Source organism: Pogoniulus pusillus, chromosome 13 (genome assembly GCF_015220805.1).
Source record: "Pogoniulus pusillus isolate bPogPus1 chromosome 13, bPogPus1.pri, whole genome shotgun sequence".
Classification (NCBI taxonomy): Eukaryota; Metazoa; Chordata; class Aves; order Piciformes; family Lybiidae; genus Pogoniulus; species Pogoniulus pusillus.
In genome coordinates, this window is record NC_087276.1 from 28,825,828 (window position 1) to 28,844,962 (window position 19,135).

The window sequence follows — 19,135 nt, forward strand, 5'->3', positions numbered from 1 at the left end:
GCACAGTGCCCACTCACAAGTTGTCAGACAATTTCACGGGTGCCAAAAGAGCCTGGATATGAATAGGTGGCTTGGATAGGCTGCAAAACCCCCATCTCTTCTGCATGGCCTCTCTGCTCGCTCACGGAGCAGGACTCCAGCTGCGCTCACGCTGCCCGGAGCTGCGGACTCGCTCCGCACTGGCACTGCCTGGCGGTACCGCAGTGCACAAGTGGAGGCTTTGCTGCTGCTTCAGGCCAACCATCAGTGCCCTGAGTGCTACAGGAGCACAGAAAAAGCAGTGTCTGTACTGAAATACCCAGAGCACACCGAGCTAACCTGATACAATCAGCAGGACAAAAAGCCCAGCTCTTGGAAGCAGAGGCATGAAAGGAGCAGAAACCCCTGCGGCTCCCCACGGGCAGGGACAAGTAGGTCAGGCACAGCAAGAGAGAAATGGGCATATTTTGGGCTACATTCCCAGTTACCCAGCTCTTGCACCTGGGGTCAGGAGCCTGAAAACAAAAATAAAGATACATAGAGATATATATAGATACATATTTTATGTATCTATATATATACATAAATATGTAGTATATATATTAAATATATATATTTTATATATATATGTGTGTGTGTGTTCAACTTGGAATTGGCTCCAGGAACAGGAAAACTAGGCAGGTAATGGGAAAAGCAGGCTCTGCCCTCCCTGGGCATCCTGTTCTGCTGCTGTCAAAGCCCCAAGATGTCATGTTGGTTGCTCCCGGGTAGACATGGAATCTCATGGTAGCACTGAGGCCATGCTGCTGTTCCCACCTTGCCCAGAGCTGGCATGAAATGAACCCTCCTTGCTGTATCCCATTCTCCTGCTGGCACTTGCTGCATCCCATCCTCCTGCTGGCAATGACTGCTGGTTCCACATCTCAGTCTTAGGGAGAGAAACAAGATTCTGCTTTAATTTGCCTCTGTCACCATCAGCCCCAGGAGGCAGAGCTGGCATCGGAACCACAGCATCGCTCTCTCCTCCTGGCTGAGGCTCATCCAGGGCCCTGACACAAAGCCCAGTGCTTGCAACATGAAAGGCTGAAAAACCTCTGGGTTTTCACACTGCAGGAAGCAGATTTTCTGCTTAATAAAGCCCCAAAAGAATCAGATGCAAAAGAGGTTTGCCTGAAATTCTTTGGCCGAGTTATCCTCTCAGGGTGATTCAAAGAGGCACAAAATAAAGGGTAACGAAAAACATGCCAGGTCAAAACTCTTTTTGTGTGCCAGGAGGTAGAATCAAACAAACCACAAGTCAGTCATGGGGAAAACCAAGGAAAATAGCATCAACCATTGCTGCAGTTCCCTTCAAATCTCAGGATTGGTTTAGAATCATAGAATAGAATCATGGAATCAGAGAATCAGTCAGGGTTGGAAGGGACCACAAGGAGCAGCCAGTTCCAACCCCCCTGCCATGCCCAGGCACACCCTACCCTAGAGCAGGCTGCACACAGCCTCAGCCAGCCTGGCCTCAAACACCTCCAGCCATGGGGCCTCAACCACCTCCCTGGGCAACCCATTCCAGCCTCTCACCACTCTCATGCTCAACAACTTCCTCCTCACAGCCAGGCTCAATCTCCTCACCTCCAGCTTTGCTCCATTCCCCCCAGTCCTCTCACTCCCTGACAGCCTCAAAAGTCCCTCCCCAGCTTTTTTGCAGGCCACTTCAGATCCTGGAAGGCCACAAGAAGGTCACCTCAGAGCCTCCTCTGCTCCAGCCTGCACAGCCCCAACTCTTTCAGTCTGTGCTCACAGCAGAGCTGCTGCAGCCCTCTCAGCATCCTCCTGGCCCTGTTCTGGACACACTCCACCATCTCCACATCCCTCTTGTCCCAGGGGCTCCAGAGCTGGATGCAGGACTACAGGTGGGGTCTCAGCAGAGCACAGCAGAGGGGGAGAATCACCTCCCTGGCCCTGCTGGCCACACTTCTGCTGCTGCAGCCCAGGCTCTGCTTGCCTTTCTGGGCTGCAAGTGCACACTGCTGGCTCCTGTTGAGCTTCTCGTCCAGCAACACCCCCAGGTCCCTCTCCTCAGGGCTGCTCTCCAGCCACTCACTGCCCAGCCTGCATTTGTGCTTGGGATTTAACATTTTCATTTCCTCTGCTGCTTCACAGCAGCTAACCAAAGCAGCTGAAGATCCATATGTGGCCTCTGTGTGTTTGAAGTCTGCCTGTGTGCAGTACTTCTGCCCTTGCAGGTCTCTATACACAGCCATGGCATTATTTGTCCTCTGCCTGAGCGACCACTGCTGCATGAAGAATTCGAACCATTGATTAGCAACGTTCACAAAAGGGGCTTGAAGTGCTAAGAGGATCAGTTGGCTGCTGCTGCTGCTGCTGCTGAGGACAGTATCTGGCTTATGTGCTGGCTTGGGGTATTTTTATTATCCATGGCAGATAATCCAGCACTTTAAACTGCTTCTATTTACAACAGTTTTGCTGTCCCCCTACCACTCTCCAGCTCCCACACATTTGTAGATGCTATTTACTCTGGGTTTCTGCTACTTCTTCATATGTAAATGAGCCTTTCAGGCTGCCTCACTTCTACTTGCCCACATGCAGAATGGTCCAGCAGGGTGGAAAGCTGTAAGTCGACAAGAAAAGTACCTGTGCGATTGAAGCAGACACTGTGAAAAGGAAGAAGTGAGAAATGTCCAGTGTGTCCTGAGGCTGTGCTATTAACAGCTGTTGTGCACAGAACAGCCACAGTACACCTTTTGTCTGGGCTTTTTTAGAGCAGTGAGTCACCAGTAGCAGCCCTGCACTCTGCTGAGATCTGAACATGTGCTGGACACTTTCTGCTAAGCCTCTCAGCTTTGTCAAAACTTTCCTGACTCATCTTGCAGGGCACTGAATTAGTTTGTGGGTCTCTCATAAATGCCACCCAGTTTTTGCATCATCACTCACCATGGGACTGAGTCACCTGAACTGGTGACCTCCGACAAAGCTGGACATGGGTTCTCAGCCACTAGACACTGTTTCATCAGATCCTTTTCACTGCTACTTATAGAGTCATAGAATCTGTCAGGGTTGAAAGGGACCACAAGGAGCAGCCAGTGCCAACCCCCCTGCCATGCCCAGGGACACCCTACCCTAGAGCAGGCTGCACACAGCCTCAGCCAGCCTGGCCTCAAACACCTCCAGCCATGGGGCCTCAACCACCTCCCTGGGCAACCCATTCCAGCCTCTCACCACTCTCATGATCAACAACTTCCTCCTCACAGCCAGGTTCAGTCTCCCCACCTCCAGCTTTGCTCCATTCCCCCCAGTCCTGGCACTCCCTGACAGCCTCAAAAGTCTCTCCCCAGCTTTTTTTCAGGCCCCCTTCAGATCCTGAAAGGCCACAAGAAGGTCACCTCAGAGCCTCCTCTTCTCCACACTGCACAGCCCCAACTCTTTCAGTCTGTGCTCACAGCAGAGCTGCTGCAGCCCTCTCAGCATCCTCCTGGCCCTGCTCTGGACACACTCCAGCATCTCCACAGCCCTCTTGTCCCAGGGGCTCCAGAACTGGATGCAGGACTCCAGGTGAGGTCTCAGCAGAGCACAGCAGAGGGGGAGAATCCCCTCCCTGGCTCTGCTGGCCACATTGCTCCTGATGCAGCCCAGGCTCTGCTTGGCTCTCTGGGCTGCAAGTGCACACTGCTGGCTCCTGTTGAGCTTCTGGTCCAGCAGCACCCCCAAGTCCCTCTCCTCAGGGCTGCTCTCCAGCCACTCACTGCCCAGCCTGCATTTGTGCTTGGCATTGCCTCGATCCAGAAGCAGGACCTTGCACTTAGCCTCGTTGACCCTCCTATGTCCTGCCCCTCCCCACAGCCAGCAGCCCTAACTCAAGAAACCTGTAGAAATACCGAGGGCTTTAATGAGCTGGGTAAGAACAACCAAACTTCATATACATCTTGGAGCTAATGACCAAATCCCCATCTGCATCCTCCAAAGTGGTGGAGATCCCCAGAGCTATCCCTCTACGAGACAGGAAGCAAGGGCAGAGGGGGAGCAATTAAGCTCCATAAAGCATCCAAAAATAACTCCTCCCAAGGAGGGAGATGAGCATGGTGCAGCTCGCCTCCAGGATAAAGCTGTGCACACCACTCTGGAGAGAAAATCACCACAGCCTCTAGTTTATGCCACAAGTCCTGCACAAATAATTTTTTTCCCCTTCCCTGAAATTCAGTCTCTTGAGCCTAGTTTAAGGATGATAAATTGTAGAGGAAGAGAGACAAATTCCCATTAAATGTTTCAGGGCAGTGGTATCGCAGTGTGCACTTGCAGCCCAGAAAGCCAACCAGAACCTGGTCTGCAGCAGAAGTGTGGCCAGCAGGGCCAGGGAGGTGATTCTGCCCCTCTCTACTGTGCTCTGCTGAGACCCCACCTGGAGGGGGTCAGTTCTGGAGCCCCTGGGACAAGAGGGCTGTGGAGATGCTGGAGTGTGTCCAGAGCAGGGCCAGGAGGATGCTCAGAGGGCTGCAGCAGCTCTGCTGTGAGCACAGACTGAAAGAGTTGGGGCTGTGCAGGCTGGAGAAGAGGAGGCTCTGAGGTGATCTTCTTGTGGCCTTCCAGCACCTGAAGGGGGCTACAAAAAAGCTGGGGAGGGACTTTTTAGGCTGTCAGGGAGTGACAGGTCTAGAGGGGAATGGAGCAAAGCTGGAGGTGGGGAGACTGACCCTGGCTGTGAGGAGGAAGTTGTTGAGCATGAGAGTGGTGAGAGGCTGGAATGGGTTGCCCAGGGAGGTGGTTGAGGCCCCATGGCTGGAGGTGTTTGAGGCCAGGCTGGCTGAGGCTGTGTGCAGCCTGCTCTAGGGTAGGGTGTCCCTGGGCATGGCAGGGGGGTTGGAACTGGCTGTTCCTTGTGGTCCCTTTCAACCCTGACTGATTCTATGCTTCTATGATCTACATGCCCCACTGAAATCACCCTGGGTCCATTTTTAAGGGTTGATTTTAGCTTAGATTTTACTAAGGACATCTTCCCCACACTGCCACACCAAGGAGCCCCCCGTGTGCCCAGCCCTGTTACCTAGCAGTAAATTACAGGTTACGCATTTCATGCCAGCTCTTCTCTCCACAATGTTTACTGCTTCTCTGCACTGCTGACACAGGGCAAATCCTGTGAAATAAGAAGCTGAGGGACTAAAAGTGGTTACCTGATTAAAAGACCAAGCCCACAGAATTTCTTGGCATGCAGAAAATTAAAATGAAGAAGTGGCTTAATTAAAATCAGACACTGGAGATGTTTCTTTCCTAATACACTCTGGTAATGTATAGAAAAACCCAACCCTAACTATTAGCTGCTGCAATAACTGGCTTTTAAAAGAGAAATAAACACCAGCAGCTCTTTGGTCCTCAAGACCAAGCAGCAAGATTCTAGAAGCACTTAGATAGAAGGCAGCTAATCAAGCAGAGACACTTCACTGCTGTAAAAGATGACAGCCCACTCAGCTCTCCATTAGAACGGTGCTAAGGGGCAGGTGCAGCCAGTACCTGTTGGCCCTTTGTGCCTGTGTAAGACACGAACAAAACCAGATACTGTGTTATCACCTGCTGGAGAAACAAATGAGCTGGAGAAAAATGAAAGCCTTAGATGATTTGTGCAAAAAGCCCCAGTCACAGAGACAACGTGGGTAATGCCTCTGTGAGCTGCAGCGTGGAGTCTTCTGCTAGGAGCTGAGGAAGCCAGGGGAGAGGGGGGTTGAGGAGGATGCACCAGCTGTGGCGTACAGCAGCGTTGCAGTGCTGAGACAGGGGATGAAACTGAGCTATCACCTGGTGATAGACAGCAAAACATCCCTGCTTTGCTGGAGGAAGGTCTGCTCTGTCCTACCACAGCATTCAAATTGTTCCACCCTGGCTCAAAGTGGCCCCAGTCTGGGTCCAGGAGGGGATAATCCAAGGCAGCTTGGCTTGCGACAGCACAACAGAACTGCTGCCAAAAGAGAGGGAAAGAGATTTGTTTTCCCCTTCCTGGCTGCCAGCATGATGAAACACTTCTGTTGACAGATCCCTATGGATCCTAATCTGAATGGACAACCTTTGAGCTACCTGGACTTTGCAGACTTTGACTCTGGGGTCATTTCATAAGCATACTCGCTGAATTTGAGAGCAAATTTCTCCTGGGCTGGGTGGGATTGATCAATATTTCAGCCAGCCTTTGCTGAACTGTGGCAAGGGGAAATGCAGTGCACTGTGACAGACAGAAGATTGGGTTTCATTGCTGTCCAGGGCCATCAGTCAGCCTCAATCCTGATCCAGCTCCCCTTGAAGTCTCTACAAATTTTCCAATCTGCAGAAATGAGATTTGGACCACAGGCACTGCTGAGTCCTAAAACACAATTTGCATTGAAATGCTGAAGAAATCTGATCTGATGAACAGGATCAGTTAGGAAACAGAAAAAGAAACAGTCCATGCATAATATACCAGAAGTTCAGGAACTGAAACATTACACAGCAACCAGGTGGGGGTTGGTCTTTTCTACCAGGCACCCAGCAACAGAAGAAGGGGACAGAGTGTCAAGTTGTGGCAGGGGAGGTCTAGGCTGGATGGTAGGAGCAAGTTGATGGCAGAGAGAGTGATTGGCACTGGAATGGGCTGCCCAAGGAGGTGGTGGAGTCACCGTCCCTGGAGGTATTGAAGCAAAGCCTGGATGAGGCACTTAGTGCCATGGTCTGGTTGATTTGATTGGATAGGGCTGGGTGCTAGGTTGGTTCTATAATTGATCATAGAATCAAACAGGTTAGAAGAGACCTCCAAGCACATCCTCTCTCTCTTCCAACTTGGTTGATTCTGTGATTCTATGATCTACTGTCCTTATTAAGGACCAAGTTCAGATCTCAAGTACTTTAAATATCAAGTGATACAATTCATCCAGTTTACACCAAAGTTATTCCTGAAAGTAAGTGCAATCAAATCTGCCTGTCAGTCTCACTCAGGTAAATATTTCATCAGGGATTTCGTAGGTAAGGATTTGAATGCCCTTAAAAAAGGCCCAAATCTCATGGACGAGGTCCACAGACTAATTAGTGATTACAGAATCACAGAATCAAGCAGGTTGGAAGAGACCTCCAAGATCATCCAGGCCAACCTAGCACCCAGCCCTGCCCAATCAACCAGACCATGGCACTAAGTGCCTCAGCCAGGCTTGGCTTCAACACCTCCAGGCACAGCGACTCCACCACCTCCCTGGGCAGCCCATTCCAATGCCAATCACTCTCTCTGACAACAACTTCCTCCCAACATCCAGCCTAGACCTCCCCTGGCACAGCTTCAGACTGTGTCCCCTTCTTCTGTTGCTGGTTGCCTGGCAGAAGAGACCAACCCCACCTGGCTACAGCCTCCCTTCAGGTAGCTGCAGACAGCAATGAGCTCTGCCCTGAGCCTCCTCTGCTGCAGGCTGCACACCCCCAGCTCCCTCAGCCTCTCCTCACAGGGCTCTGCTCCAGGCCCCTCACCAGCTTCATTGCCCTTCTCTGGACACCTTCCAGCACCTCAACATCTCTTTTGAATGGAGGAGCCCAGAACTGGACACAGCACTCAAGCTGTGGCCTGAGCAGTGCTGAGCAGTGCTGAGTACAGGGGCAGAAGAACCTCCCTTGTCCTGCTGGCCACACTGTTCCTGAGCCAGCCCAGGATGCCATTGGCTCTCTTGGCTACCTGGGCACACTGATGCCTCATCTTCAGCCTACTATCTATCAGTACCCCCAGGTTTCTTTCCTCCTGGCTGCTTTCCAGCCACTCTGTCCCCAGCTTGTAGTGCTGCTTGGGGTTGTTGTGGCCAAAGTGTAGAACCCTGCACTTGACCTTGTTCAGTCTCATCCCATTGGCCTCTGCCCACCCATCCAGCCTGTCTAGGTCCCTCTGCAGGGCTCTCCTGCCTTCCAAGAGCTCCACACCTGCTCCTAGCACCAGCAGAGAAAACATTTCCCCTCCAGAACGCAGGGAGACAGCACTGCTTGCAATGTTAACCCCCTCTGTATAAACTGAATGCTGACACTGACACCTTCAACAGTTCTGATCAGTTTGTTTAACCTCAGGTCTCCAGGAATGCACCTTGCAAAGCAACACAGCTTAAGATGAGCCAACGCAGCACAGCAGCTTTGGGCTTTTGTACTTTGCCCAGCACTGCTCAGCCAGGTTTGGTGCGGCACAGTATCACAGTATCACAGTATCATCAGGGGTGGAAGAGACCTCATAGATCATCAAGTCCAACCCTTTACCACAGAGCTCAAGGCTAGACCATGGGCTGCCCAGGGAGGTGGTGGAGTCGCCGTCCCTGGGGCAGTTCAAGGCAAGGTTGGACATGGCACTTGGTGCCATGGTCTGGCCTTGAGCTCTGTGGTAAAGGGTTGGACTTGATGATCTGTGAGGTCTCTTCCAACCCTGATGATACTGTGATACTGTGATACCAAGTGCCACATCCAATCCTGCCTTGAACAGCTCCAGGGATGGCGACTCCACCACCTCCCCGGGCAGCCCATTCCAGTGTCCAATGACTCTCTCAGGGAAGAACTTTCTCCTCACCTCCAGCCTAAATTTCCCCTGGTGCAGCCTGAGGCTGTGTCCTCTTGTTCTGGTGCTGGCCACCTGAGAGAAGAGAGCAACCTCCCCCTGGCCACAACCACCCCTCAGGTAGTTGCAGACAGCAATAAGGTCCCCCCTGAGCCTCCTCTTCTCCAGGCTAAACATTCCAGCGTGCAGGAGGAGCCTTAAATCCTGGAGGGTTTCTAGCACAGCAGCCACTGTATGCATATCTCACTTCTTTGGCTGCTCAAGACAAAAAAAAAAAAACCCATTGCAATTTGATTTAATTGCTGTGTTGACTTCTAACAGTATGTTTACACTGGATGCCTGCCAGCTGAAATGCAACAGGTTCGCAAAACCTATTTCCTCCGAAAACCAGCCTGGTATGCGATGTAATAAAGCAAGCAATCTTCCAGGGGCCTCGGATCCTGAAGTTCATTTCGATCCCTCCGACTCGGAGGCGATGTCGCCAATTTGGCAGCGCTACAGCAGGCTAATTGATATGCTAATCAGGCCCGGAGGCTGCCTTGCGCAGGTACAACAGCCGCGCCGCAGCCTCCCAGCCGGGAACCCAGCTGCGGGAAACCAGAGCCCTTCACTCTTCCTTGTGTTAGGAGGATGCTGTGGCCTGTTTAATAGCCCCAGCAAAGGATGCATTATTTGGAGAGCAAGCCTAAAAGGCAATCAAAGAGACACTTAAAGAATGTTGCTAATCTTTTTGTTCTTGTTGACAATTAAAAGTTGGCAAAAAAAAGATGAGGAGAGGCTGAGGGAGCTGGGGGTGTGCAGCCTGCAGAAGAGGAGGCTCAGGGCAGAGCTCATTGCTGGCTACAGCTCCCTGAAGGGAGGCTGTAGCCAGGTGGGATTGGGCTCTGCTGCCAGGCAAGCAGCAACAGAACAAGGGGACAAAATCTTGTTCTGTGCCAGGGCAGGTCTCTTCTGCCAGGCAAGCAGCAACAGAACAAAGGGGACACAGCCTTGTTCTGTGCCAGGGCAGGTCTAGGCTGGACGTTAGGAGGAAGTTCTTCACAGAGTGACTGGCATTGGAATGGGCTGCCCAGGGAGGTGGTGGAGTCACCATCCCTGGAGGTGCTGAAGGTGGATAAGGCACTTAGTGCCATGGTCTGGTTGATTGGCCAGGGCTGGGTGCTAGGTTGGACTGGGTGAGCTTAGAGGTCTCTTCCAACCTGATTGATTCTATGATTCTACGAAGCACTCAAGATATCAGCCTGGTGCTAACTGGCTCTGGTTTAGTAAAGCCTAACCACGGACCTCAGCTCTGGAAAGAAGGAGCTGCGTGGTACTGTGACTTGTAAAAAAAAGAGGAGAGCAGAAAAAATGTGGTGCAATGATGAAGGAAAATCCAAGGCTGGCACAGAACTGGCTATTATCTGTTTCAGTCAAACCTGAGTTCACTAGACACAGCAGTGTCTCTCTGAATGGAACAACTAAACCTCAAGGACTGTATAATGAATACCCTTTCTACGCTGCTAGGAGGCTGTCTATAGAAGTGGGCATGAGAGATGTCATTCTTAAACACATACCACAGGCCACTTTTCTCACAACTCTGATAGCAAAGGTATCATTTTCTATTCGATCCTGTTTGGCTGTTCCACAAGGAACTGTGAAAAAAGAGAAACAACAAAACCTCTCTCAAAACCTTGGCCCCAGCGGATGCAAGAGGAATTCTGACGCTGGCTCTGCTGGAGCAGAATCTCCTCCTTCAAGAACAAAGTCTTAGGGAGGGAAAAACACACCCTGTTGGTTTTGTTGCTGAGCCAGCTATTTAACTTCACCAGCTAGGAGAAACAAAGGGAAACCAAATACAACTGTAAAATGCATCTTCCTTTTGGACAAATAAGCCAAAAAGCCTTTAGCTTGTGTGACTTTATGCCATCCCTTACCTGGTTAAGTCAGACAGAAAGCTGTGGCTGCAGATAGCACTGTGCTCAGTTTTGGGCTCCCCAGTTGAAGAGGGACAGGGATTTGCTGGAGAGAGTCCAGTGGAGGGCTATGAGGATGATGAGGGGACTGGAGGGCATGGCTTATGAGAAGAGGCTGAGGGACCTGAGGGTTTTCAGTCTGGAGAAGGGAAGACTGAGAGGGGATTTGATAAATGTTTATAAGGATCTGAAGGCTGCCAGGAGGGGGGGACAGGCTCTGCTCACTGCTCCCTGGGATAGGACAAGGAGCAGTGGGTGTAAGTTGCAGCAAAAGAGGTTCTGCCTCAGCACAAGGGGGAACTTCTTTCCTGTAAGGGTCCCAGAGCACTGGCACAGGCTCCCCGGAGAGGCTGTGGAGTCTCCTTCTCTGGAGCCTTTCCAGGCCTGTCTGGATGTGTTCCTGTGTGATCTGTGTCAGATAGGATTGTCCTGCTCTGGCAGGAGGGTTGGACTGGATGATCTCCTTGGGTCCCTTCCAACCCCTAACATTCTGTGATCCTGTGACAGCAGTGATCACACAAATGCATTTTATTATGCTGTGCAATGCTAGCACAGTTAGACACACTCACCATGGGAGATGGGGAGGTTGCTATTTTTTTTTCCTCCTGTCCCATATGGTAATAATTTTGGATGATTGAACTGTTAGGAGCTAAATAAAACTGCACATTAACTGTAAGATACATTGCAAATACATCCAATCTTCCCTGGAGTTTTAGCAAATACTTGCTTTTCCTATGATGCATTTGGAATTAGCAAAGGAATTTACACTGGGCCAGAGGATTTATAAATAGATTTGGCTTCCTCTCCTCCAGTACTTTATGGGCAATTATTTCAGAAATGAAGATCCAGGGCCACAAATAAACAAAATAACTGCAGCTGATCAGGCTTTATTTACTGCTATCACATTTCCCTGACTGTTAAGCTTCCCTCCTCTCATTTGCTCCACTAGCCTGAATCAATGACCAGATGAAGAGTTGTCAGTTAATGCCAGACACCGAGCACAAGAGCTGCCAAAGGCAGATTCTGTTCTCTCCATTTCCAAATCCTTCCTGGGCCTTTCTGGAGCTGGCTTGCTCCCTTGGATGAATCCAACACGGAATTGGGAGGCTGGGAAAGGGCACAGCGAGTCAGATGAGTTCTGCAGGGTTTCAAGCACTTTGCCAGGGTGTATGTTTTTGCTGTGACTCCCTGCAGAAGTCGCTGCCAAATGTCTGCATCTGCAGCCTTCCCCATACTGCTAGCAGACGCCTGGCTGCGTCAGGGAGGAGTTCACACAGTCTGCCCTATCAGCTGCAGTCCTGCTCAAACGGGTATCATTGCAGTTTGGAAGGTGCTGAGCACAGCTATGCATGGCCAGAGCAGCTTTACAGATAGTTCAAATGAACCACATCCAAGGCCTCACAGAATCACAGACTCATTTAGGCTGGGGAAAAAACCTTTAGGATCATCAGGTCCAACAGTTAACCTGGCACTGTCAAGTTCACCACTACACCATGCCCCTAAGCACCATCTTTTGGTGTGCCTCACATCATTTCAGCTTGCAGTACTTTGGCTACTAGACAGGGCAGGAAACGTTGGATTATCATGGTCTAGTTGATTGGATAGGGCTGGGTGCTAGGTTGGACTGGATGATCTTGGAGGTCTCTTCCAACCTGGTTGATTCTATGATTCTATGATCAATTTTCCTTGGGCTCAGGCCTGAAATCCTACTCACACCAACCCTATTCTCTAAAACCCAAAAAGAACCCAATAGCTCAGCCCAGTTTAACACAGAGGTACATCTCACATTGCCCCCTCCATCACCATCAGATAAACTTGAGCTAGTTTGAGCCTAGCTGGGATATTCTGGTGAGAGGAATTAGATCATAGGCTGTGAGAAGGCAACAATGATGATGTCTGCTGCACTCATAGGCTTGCTGAGATGTAGAAAAAAAAGAACACAAACATAGACAACAGAGTTTTGCTTTAGGCTGCACTTCTCTCTCTCTAACTTGCTGCCTGACTAATCTGTCTGTTTCCTAGCCCCCCTGGGTGATCCTCCAAACTCACCTTGAATCACAGAATCATAGAATCAACCAGGTTGGAAGAGACCTCCAAGATCATCCAGTCCAACCTACGCAAGATAAAGTCTGGAGTAAGGTAGAGGAAGGTAGAAGGGTGGTTGGGAGCCCCTCCTGGGGCCTCTGGTTTCTGGGGGGGTTGTTGTGTTTCTGTATTACTTTTTAACTTGTCTATTTCTGTCTCTAGCTGTAGATACTGTAAATCTCTGCTTGTATCCTGTGCTAAGCTGTAAATACAAAGCTTCATTCTAATTTCCAACTGGGCTGAGTCTAGTCTGGGTGATTTTCTTAAGTGTAGGGGGGGCAGGTAACATCTAAACCATCACAAAACTGAAGCCTCAGTTTTCATTTGCAGCTGAACACTTGCTGCTGTTGAATGGTTGTGTTACCCCCTGAGGCTCATGAGAAGGCTGCTTGTGTGAAGAGAATTAAAAGCTTCATTTCTCCTGCTTCACAAAGCCAAGAGGCTGATAACAGAGCAACAAGAGGATGCACCAGGTAGAGACACTCTAACTATCCACCAAGGAGCTTCAATGAGCTGATGTCAGACCCAGATACCAGCATAATAATTTATAGTTTTCAAATACTATTTAGGAGGAGAAAAAGTCCTTCACAATCCTGACGACCAGAGATGTCTGGCCTTGACCTTGTCAGACCTCACCTGCAGTCCTCTGTGCAGTTCTGGAGTCCCCAACACAAGAAGGACATGGAAGTGTTGGAGCCAGTCCAGAGAAGAGCCACAAAGATGCTCAGAGGGCTGCAGCAGCTCTGCTATGAGGACAGGCTGAGAGAGTTGGGGCTCTGCAGCCTGGAGAAGAGAAGGTTTCAAGGAGACCTTCAGTTACCTTCAGTATCTGAAAGGGACGTACAGGAAGGCTGGGGAGGGACTATTGACAAGGTCATGTAATGACAGGATGAGGGGTAATGGGTTTGAATTGGCAGGGGGGAGATTCAAGGTAAATGTTAGGAAAGGGTTCTCTGCAGTGAGGGTGGTGAGACACTGGCACAGGTTGCCCAGGGAGGCTGTGGCTACTCCCTCCTAGGGGGTGTTCAAGGCCAGGTTGGATGAAGCCTTGAGTGACGTGTTCCAGTGGGAGGTGTCTCTGGCTATGGCAGGGGATTGGAACTGGATGATCCTTGAGGTCCCTTCCAAACTAAACCATTCTATGCTTCTATGATCCTGGGGAGGTACATTCAGCCATGTAAAGCCTGTATCAGGTGTACCCTGCAGAAATGAGGGAGCAGCAAAAATATTCTGGAAGGTGTCTAAAAAGCGAAGAAGATGCTACAAAACTAAGTTTTGTAGCTTCAAATCCTGATTGATTTGCCCTTTTTTGTTTCTTTGTTTGTTTCCTGGTAGTTAGAATCAACCAGGTTGGAAGAGACCTCCGAGATCATCCACTCCAAATTATCACCCAGCCCTATCCAATCAACCAGACCATGGCACTAAGTGCCCCATCCAAGGTATTCTTGAACACCTCCAGGGATAGTGACTCCACCACCTCCCTGGGCAGCCAGGGAGGCAGTTCTAGGCTGCTTATTTCTGTGCAAGGAAGTGATGATGAGAAGCTGCGGGAGCTGGGGGTGTGTAGCCTGGAGAAAAGGAGGCTCAGGGCAGAGCTCATTGCTCTCTACAACTCCCTGAAAGGAGGTTGTAGCCAGGTGGGGTTGGTCTCTTCTGCCAGGCAGCCAGCAACAGAAGAAGGGGACACAGTCTGAAGCTGTGCCAGGGGAGGTCTAGGCTGGATGTGAGGAGGAAGTTGTTGTCAGAGAGAGTGATTGGCATTGGAATGGGCTGCCCAGGGAGGTGGTGGAGTCACCATCCCTGGAGGTGTTGAAGCAAATCCTGGCTGGGGCACTTAGTGCCATGGTCTGGTTGATTGGCCAAGGCTGGGTGCTAGGTTGGCCTGGATGATCTTGGAGGTCTCTTCCAACCTGGTTGGTTGATTCTATGATTCTAACTTCATTAACAACAAAGGAGCTAGGATGATTTAGGCTTGCTGAGTGTCTGGCTCCCTGCTCACTGTGACCAGAATGAAGACACATCCTTGCCAACATCCTTACTCAAAATCATTTAGGTGCTGAGCGGCACTCAGCAGCGTTGCCGCGGTAAGGTGTGATGCCTGGGAGCCCAGCTGCCGAATGCTCTGCTGCTGCTTTCTTTGCCAGTGGTGTATGTAATGCAAAGAGCAGTGAGAAAATGAGGGTGTTGCTGCCCTTCAAATCAGGCAAAGGGAGTGATTAAGACATCATCATTTTCTGTTACTGTTCTAGTGGATGATAATAATTGCTTCCACAGAGGAACGTGGCTCTAGCTCCGTTGCCATCCATCATCTTGCTGAGGCTGTGTACAGCACAGGAGGAAAAGGTAAACTTGTGATTTGACCTCATTAGCATTCCCAGAATTACAATGTCATACCAATGATAGAGATGGAGATTATCTGCAGCTGAGCAAATGGAGAAGGAAATCACACCCATGTTAGAAAGCCAACGGCACAGCCACAATTCTGCCAAGGACTTAAAGGCTGCTCAAACCTGCCTGGTTCTTGATTTCACCTGTAGGAATTGTGCCTATAAGCATCACACTTAGAATGTAGGGGATGGAGCCATGCACTGATGATCTGAGTGAGCAGGGAGGGAAAGGGCAGAGAGAGGAAAGGAAGGTGCTGGAGTAGATTCCCTCTGAAGCTGCCTACCCTTTGGCTTGGCTGTACTATCTGTGCTTCCTCTGACCCCTCCCAGGCAACCTCTAGAAGCATGGAGAAATTTGGGGAAGAAACCCAGAGGTCCCTGGCCTCTGCACAAATGCCTTTTGCTGCCTGGAAGTCCACAGGATTTCCTTCTGATTCCCAGGACAAATGAACATCAGGGGGCTCCAACTGGAACTTGGGTTGAAGTAAAGTGGGACCAATGATTTGGCCACTCTGGCAGTCAAGTAAGATCAACTCAAACCTGCATTTGTCTGAGCTGGCAAAATCTGTAGCAAAAGTGGGAATTTCCCAGTCTGCATTCAGCAGTGGACCCCCATGAGCTATGCTCTCCACTACAGCTGTAATGCAATGCCAAACACACAGATTCCAAACCACCTGTTCTCAGTTACCCCAGTCTTTTATGGACCATCTTAAAGGAAATGAACAGAACTTCCCTACAGTGGGAACAAAAGAAGGAAATGAATTTATTATGCCAGTGGTACCCTTGGCACAGTTACTGAGTAGCTTCATTAAACATTTTAAGGCCCCGAGCGTCTTTGCTAAACCCTCTACAGTAAGTACAGAGTCATTTTCCTTATTACAACACAAACATACAGGTCAGGTTTCAGAACTCATTTACATCTCCTTTGTCTCTGAATAACTTCCCTCATCTCAACGGGATCTGGGTAGGCACAAATCAAGGCTGCACTATCCTAGTCTCTCCCTTTTCCTCTAGAATCACAGAATCAACCAGGTTGGAAGAGACCTCCAAGCTCATCCAGGCCAATCTATCATCCAGCCCTGTCCAATCAACCAGACCATGGCACTAAGTGCCTCATCCAGGCTTTGCTTGAACACTTCCAGGGACAGCAACTCCACCACCTCCCTGGGCAGCCAATGGGCTCTCTCTGCCAACAACTTCCTCCTAACATCCATCCTAGACCTCCCCTGGCACAACTCAAGACTGCATCCCCTTGCTCTGTTGCTGGCTGTCTAGACTTTCTTGCAGCATCACTCTCAGATAAACTCAGGTTCACAGAGTCAGCACAGGCACAGCCAAATGACTAATGCAAGCCTTTAATACAAACAACAATAAATCAACAGATTAAATTATAATTTATCAGACAATTACTATTTAGCTCTTCCCAAGGCTGTTCTGGACCATCTCTCCTGTCTGGCCATAATCCAGAGGAGCAGCAGTACTAGATAAAGCTCAGCTCTGAGAAGTTAAGTTTACACAAGAAAGACAAGCTGAAAACATCCTGTATTTATGAAGGGAGATTTCACAGAGAGAATAAAATTCCTGAGAAGGCTGTAATGTGACCAAAGCCCCCTCAGTATCTCCTCCAGTGACCAGCCTAGCAGGGCAAGGTTTCAACAGACCCTGAAGCTCTTGGGAACCAGACACATTAAGCCCGAGAGATACCCCCAGCCAACTTTTAATGGCTTAGAAAACAGCAACAGGCTATTGCACCACAATTTCACTTTAGAACACAGGCCACTTTTTCCCTCCTATTTTTTTTTTTACTTACTTCATTGGTTTGAACAATGCCTGCCCATAGTTCTGGAACGTCATGATCAGCTTCAGCTGGGTGCCTCCTGATTTCATCGCTGCGGGAGGAAAAGAGAACGGCGTTGAAATGCTGCATGTGGCTCTACTTACATTCAGCCTCCTTGACACAGAACAAGCTCTCTTCTGCTCTGTATTAGAGGCTGCACTGCAGTAGCTGAGCACCAAGCAGGGTAATCCTAACTGGATAACAGATTTTTCAGTAGGTACAGACTACAGGGGAGGGCTTTCAGCTCCCAGCCAGGGCTACAAATGGATTGTACTCCCTGATACATCTTTGTCTTCTTGAATTGGCCATAAGCAGTGCCACAACCAGTTGGCAGCTGGCACTAGTGGTGTTCCACAAGGATCAGTGCTGGGCTCAGTCCTGGTCAATATCTTTATTGACGATCTGGATCAGGGGATTGAGTCCAGCATCAGTAAGTTTGCAGATGACACCAAGCTAGGAGCAAGTGTGGACCTGTTGGAGGGTAGGAGAGCCCTGCAGAGGCGGCTCAGGGCAGACCTCATTGTTGTCTACAACTCTCTGAAGGGAGGTTGTAGCCAGGTGGGGTTGGGCTCTGCTGCCAGGCAAGCAGCAACAGAACAAAGGGACACAGTCTCAAGTTGTGCCACAGGAGATTTAGGCTGGATGTTAGAATCATAGAATCATAGAATCAAGCAGGTTGGAAGAGATCTCCAAGATCATCCAGGCCAACTAGCACCCAGCCCTGGCCAATCAACCAGACCATGGCACTAAGTGCCCCAGCCAGGCTTTGCTTCAACACCTCCAGGGATGACAACTCCACCACCTCCCTGGACAGCCCATTCCAAATTAGGAGGAAGTTCCTGAGAGAGAGTGATTGGCATTGGAATGGGCTGCCCAGGGAGGTGGTGGAGTTTCTGTGCCTAGAGGTGTCCAAGCCAAGCCTGGATGAGGCACTTAGTGCCATGGTCTGGTTGATTGGCCAGGGCTGGGTGCTAGGTTGGCCTGGATGAGCATGGAGGTCTCTTCCAAGCTGGTTGATTCTATGATTCTACGATTCTAACTGAACACCATGCATAGGAAGAGACCAATGGAGTCCTGCTTTCTCCATCTTCAATTGCTTTTGCAGTTCATTTTTATAAGGAGCACACATTGGGAAGAGAGATGGGCTGCCTTCGAAGATAACTGCAGCTGGGATGTACAGTTCAATGCACAGCAGACATCTCCTTAATTAAAAGTATGAGCAGATACTACAGCAATCTCTGATCTCAGCTGTGATTTTAATTGTTGCTGAGCAGTGGAGATATGCAAATTCATCTCCTCTATGCACAATGGATATGTACCCAAGCCCATCCATTAATTTCAATGGGTCCCAAGGTGGTTCATACAGGAGAGCAGCAGAGCTGTGCAGAGTGGGGCTATGGCTGCACTCTGAGGGACATCTTTCCCCCAGTATTATATGGCCTCACTTCCCAGCTCAGAGCTAATGTGAATTTAAGACTGACATTTATTCATAACAATCTGAATAATTTGGACAGGACAATGTTAAGATCTGGATGACAGTGTTTCTAAAACCAGAGATACTTATACATATATATATATGCATATATATAAGAATTAATAGAAATGCATTTTACTTGATGATAAAACTACTTAAAATAGATAAACTTTGGCAAACTGCCCTGAATAAATGGAATTACCAATACCCTGATTCACAAAGCTGGTGAGGGGCCTGGAGCACAGCCCTGTGAGGAGAGGCTGAAGGAGCTGGGGGTGTGCAGCCTGCAGAAGAGGAGGTTCAGGGGTGACTTCTTTGCTGTCTATAGCTGCCTGAGGAGAGGCTGTAGCCAGTAGGGGTTGGGCTCTTCTGCCAGGCAACCAGCAACAGAACCAAGGGGACACAGTCTTGTTCTGTGCCAGGGCAGGTCTCTTCTGCCAGGCAACTAGCAACAGAACAAGGGGACACAGCCTTGTTCTGTGCCAGGGCAGGTCTAGGCTGGATGTTAGGAGGAAGTTGTTGGCAGAGAGAGTGATTGGCATTGGAATGGGCTGCCCAGGGAGGTGGTGGAGTTGCTGTGCCTGGAGGTGTTGAAGCCAAGCCTGGCTGGGGCACTTATTGCCATGGTCTGGTTGATTGGCCAGGGCTGGGTGCTAGGTTGGCCTGGATGAGCTTGGAGGTCTCTTCCAACCTGGCTGATTCTGTGATTCCTTAATGCTGTGTTCAGAGGGGCAGGCCAAGGCAGTCATGTCTGTGTGAATGACTCAGTCCTTTACAAGTGCTCCCTATGAATGGTCAGCTAATCAGTCCCTTTCTTTACAGTTCTGCACAAACTCTTGTCAACTGGAGAACTACATGAAATGTCAAGTTACCTTGCTC

General features: G+C 49.8%; 1 protein-coding gene across 1 annotated transcript in view; it reads right to left on the reverse strand.

The window, feature by feature from the left end:
- The window catches only part of FAM20C (FAM20C golgi associated secretory pathway kinase), a 96,996-nt gene that overhangs the window by 62,825 nt on the left and 15,036 nt on the right, over nucleotides 1-19,135 (reverse strand). The window contains exon 3 of the mRNA XM_064153738.1: nucleotides 16,756-16,834. Within this exon, the coding sequence (XP_064009808.1) occupies nucleotides 16,756-16,834 (79 nt within the window). The remainder of the gene's footprint in view (nucleotides 1-16,755; nucleotides 16,835-19,135) is intronic.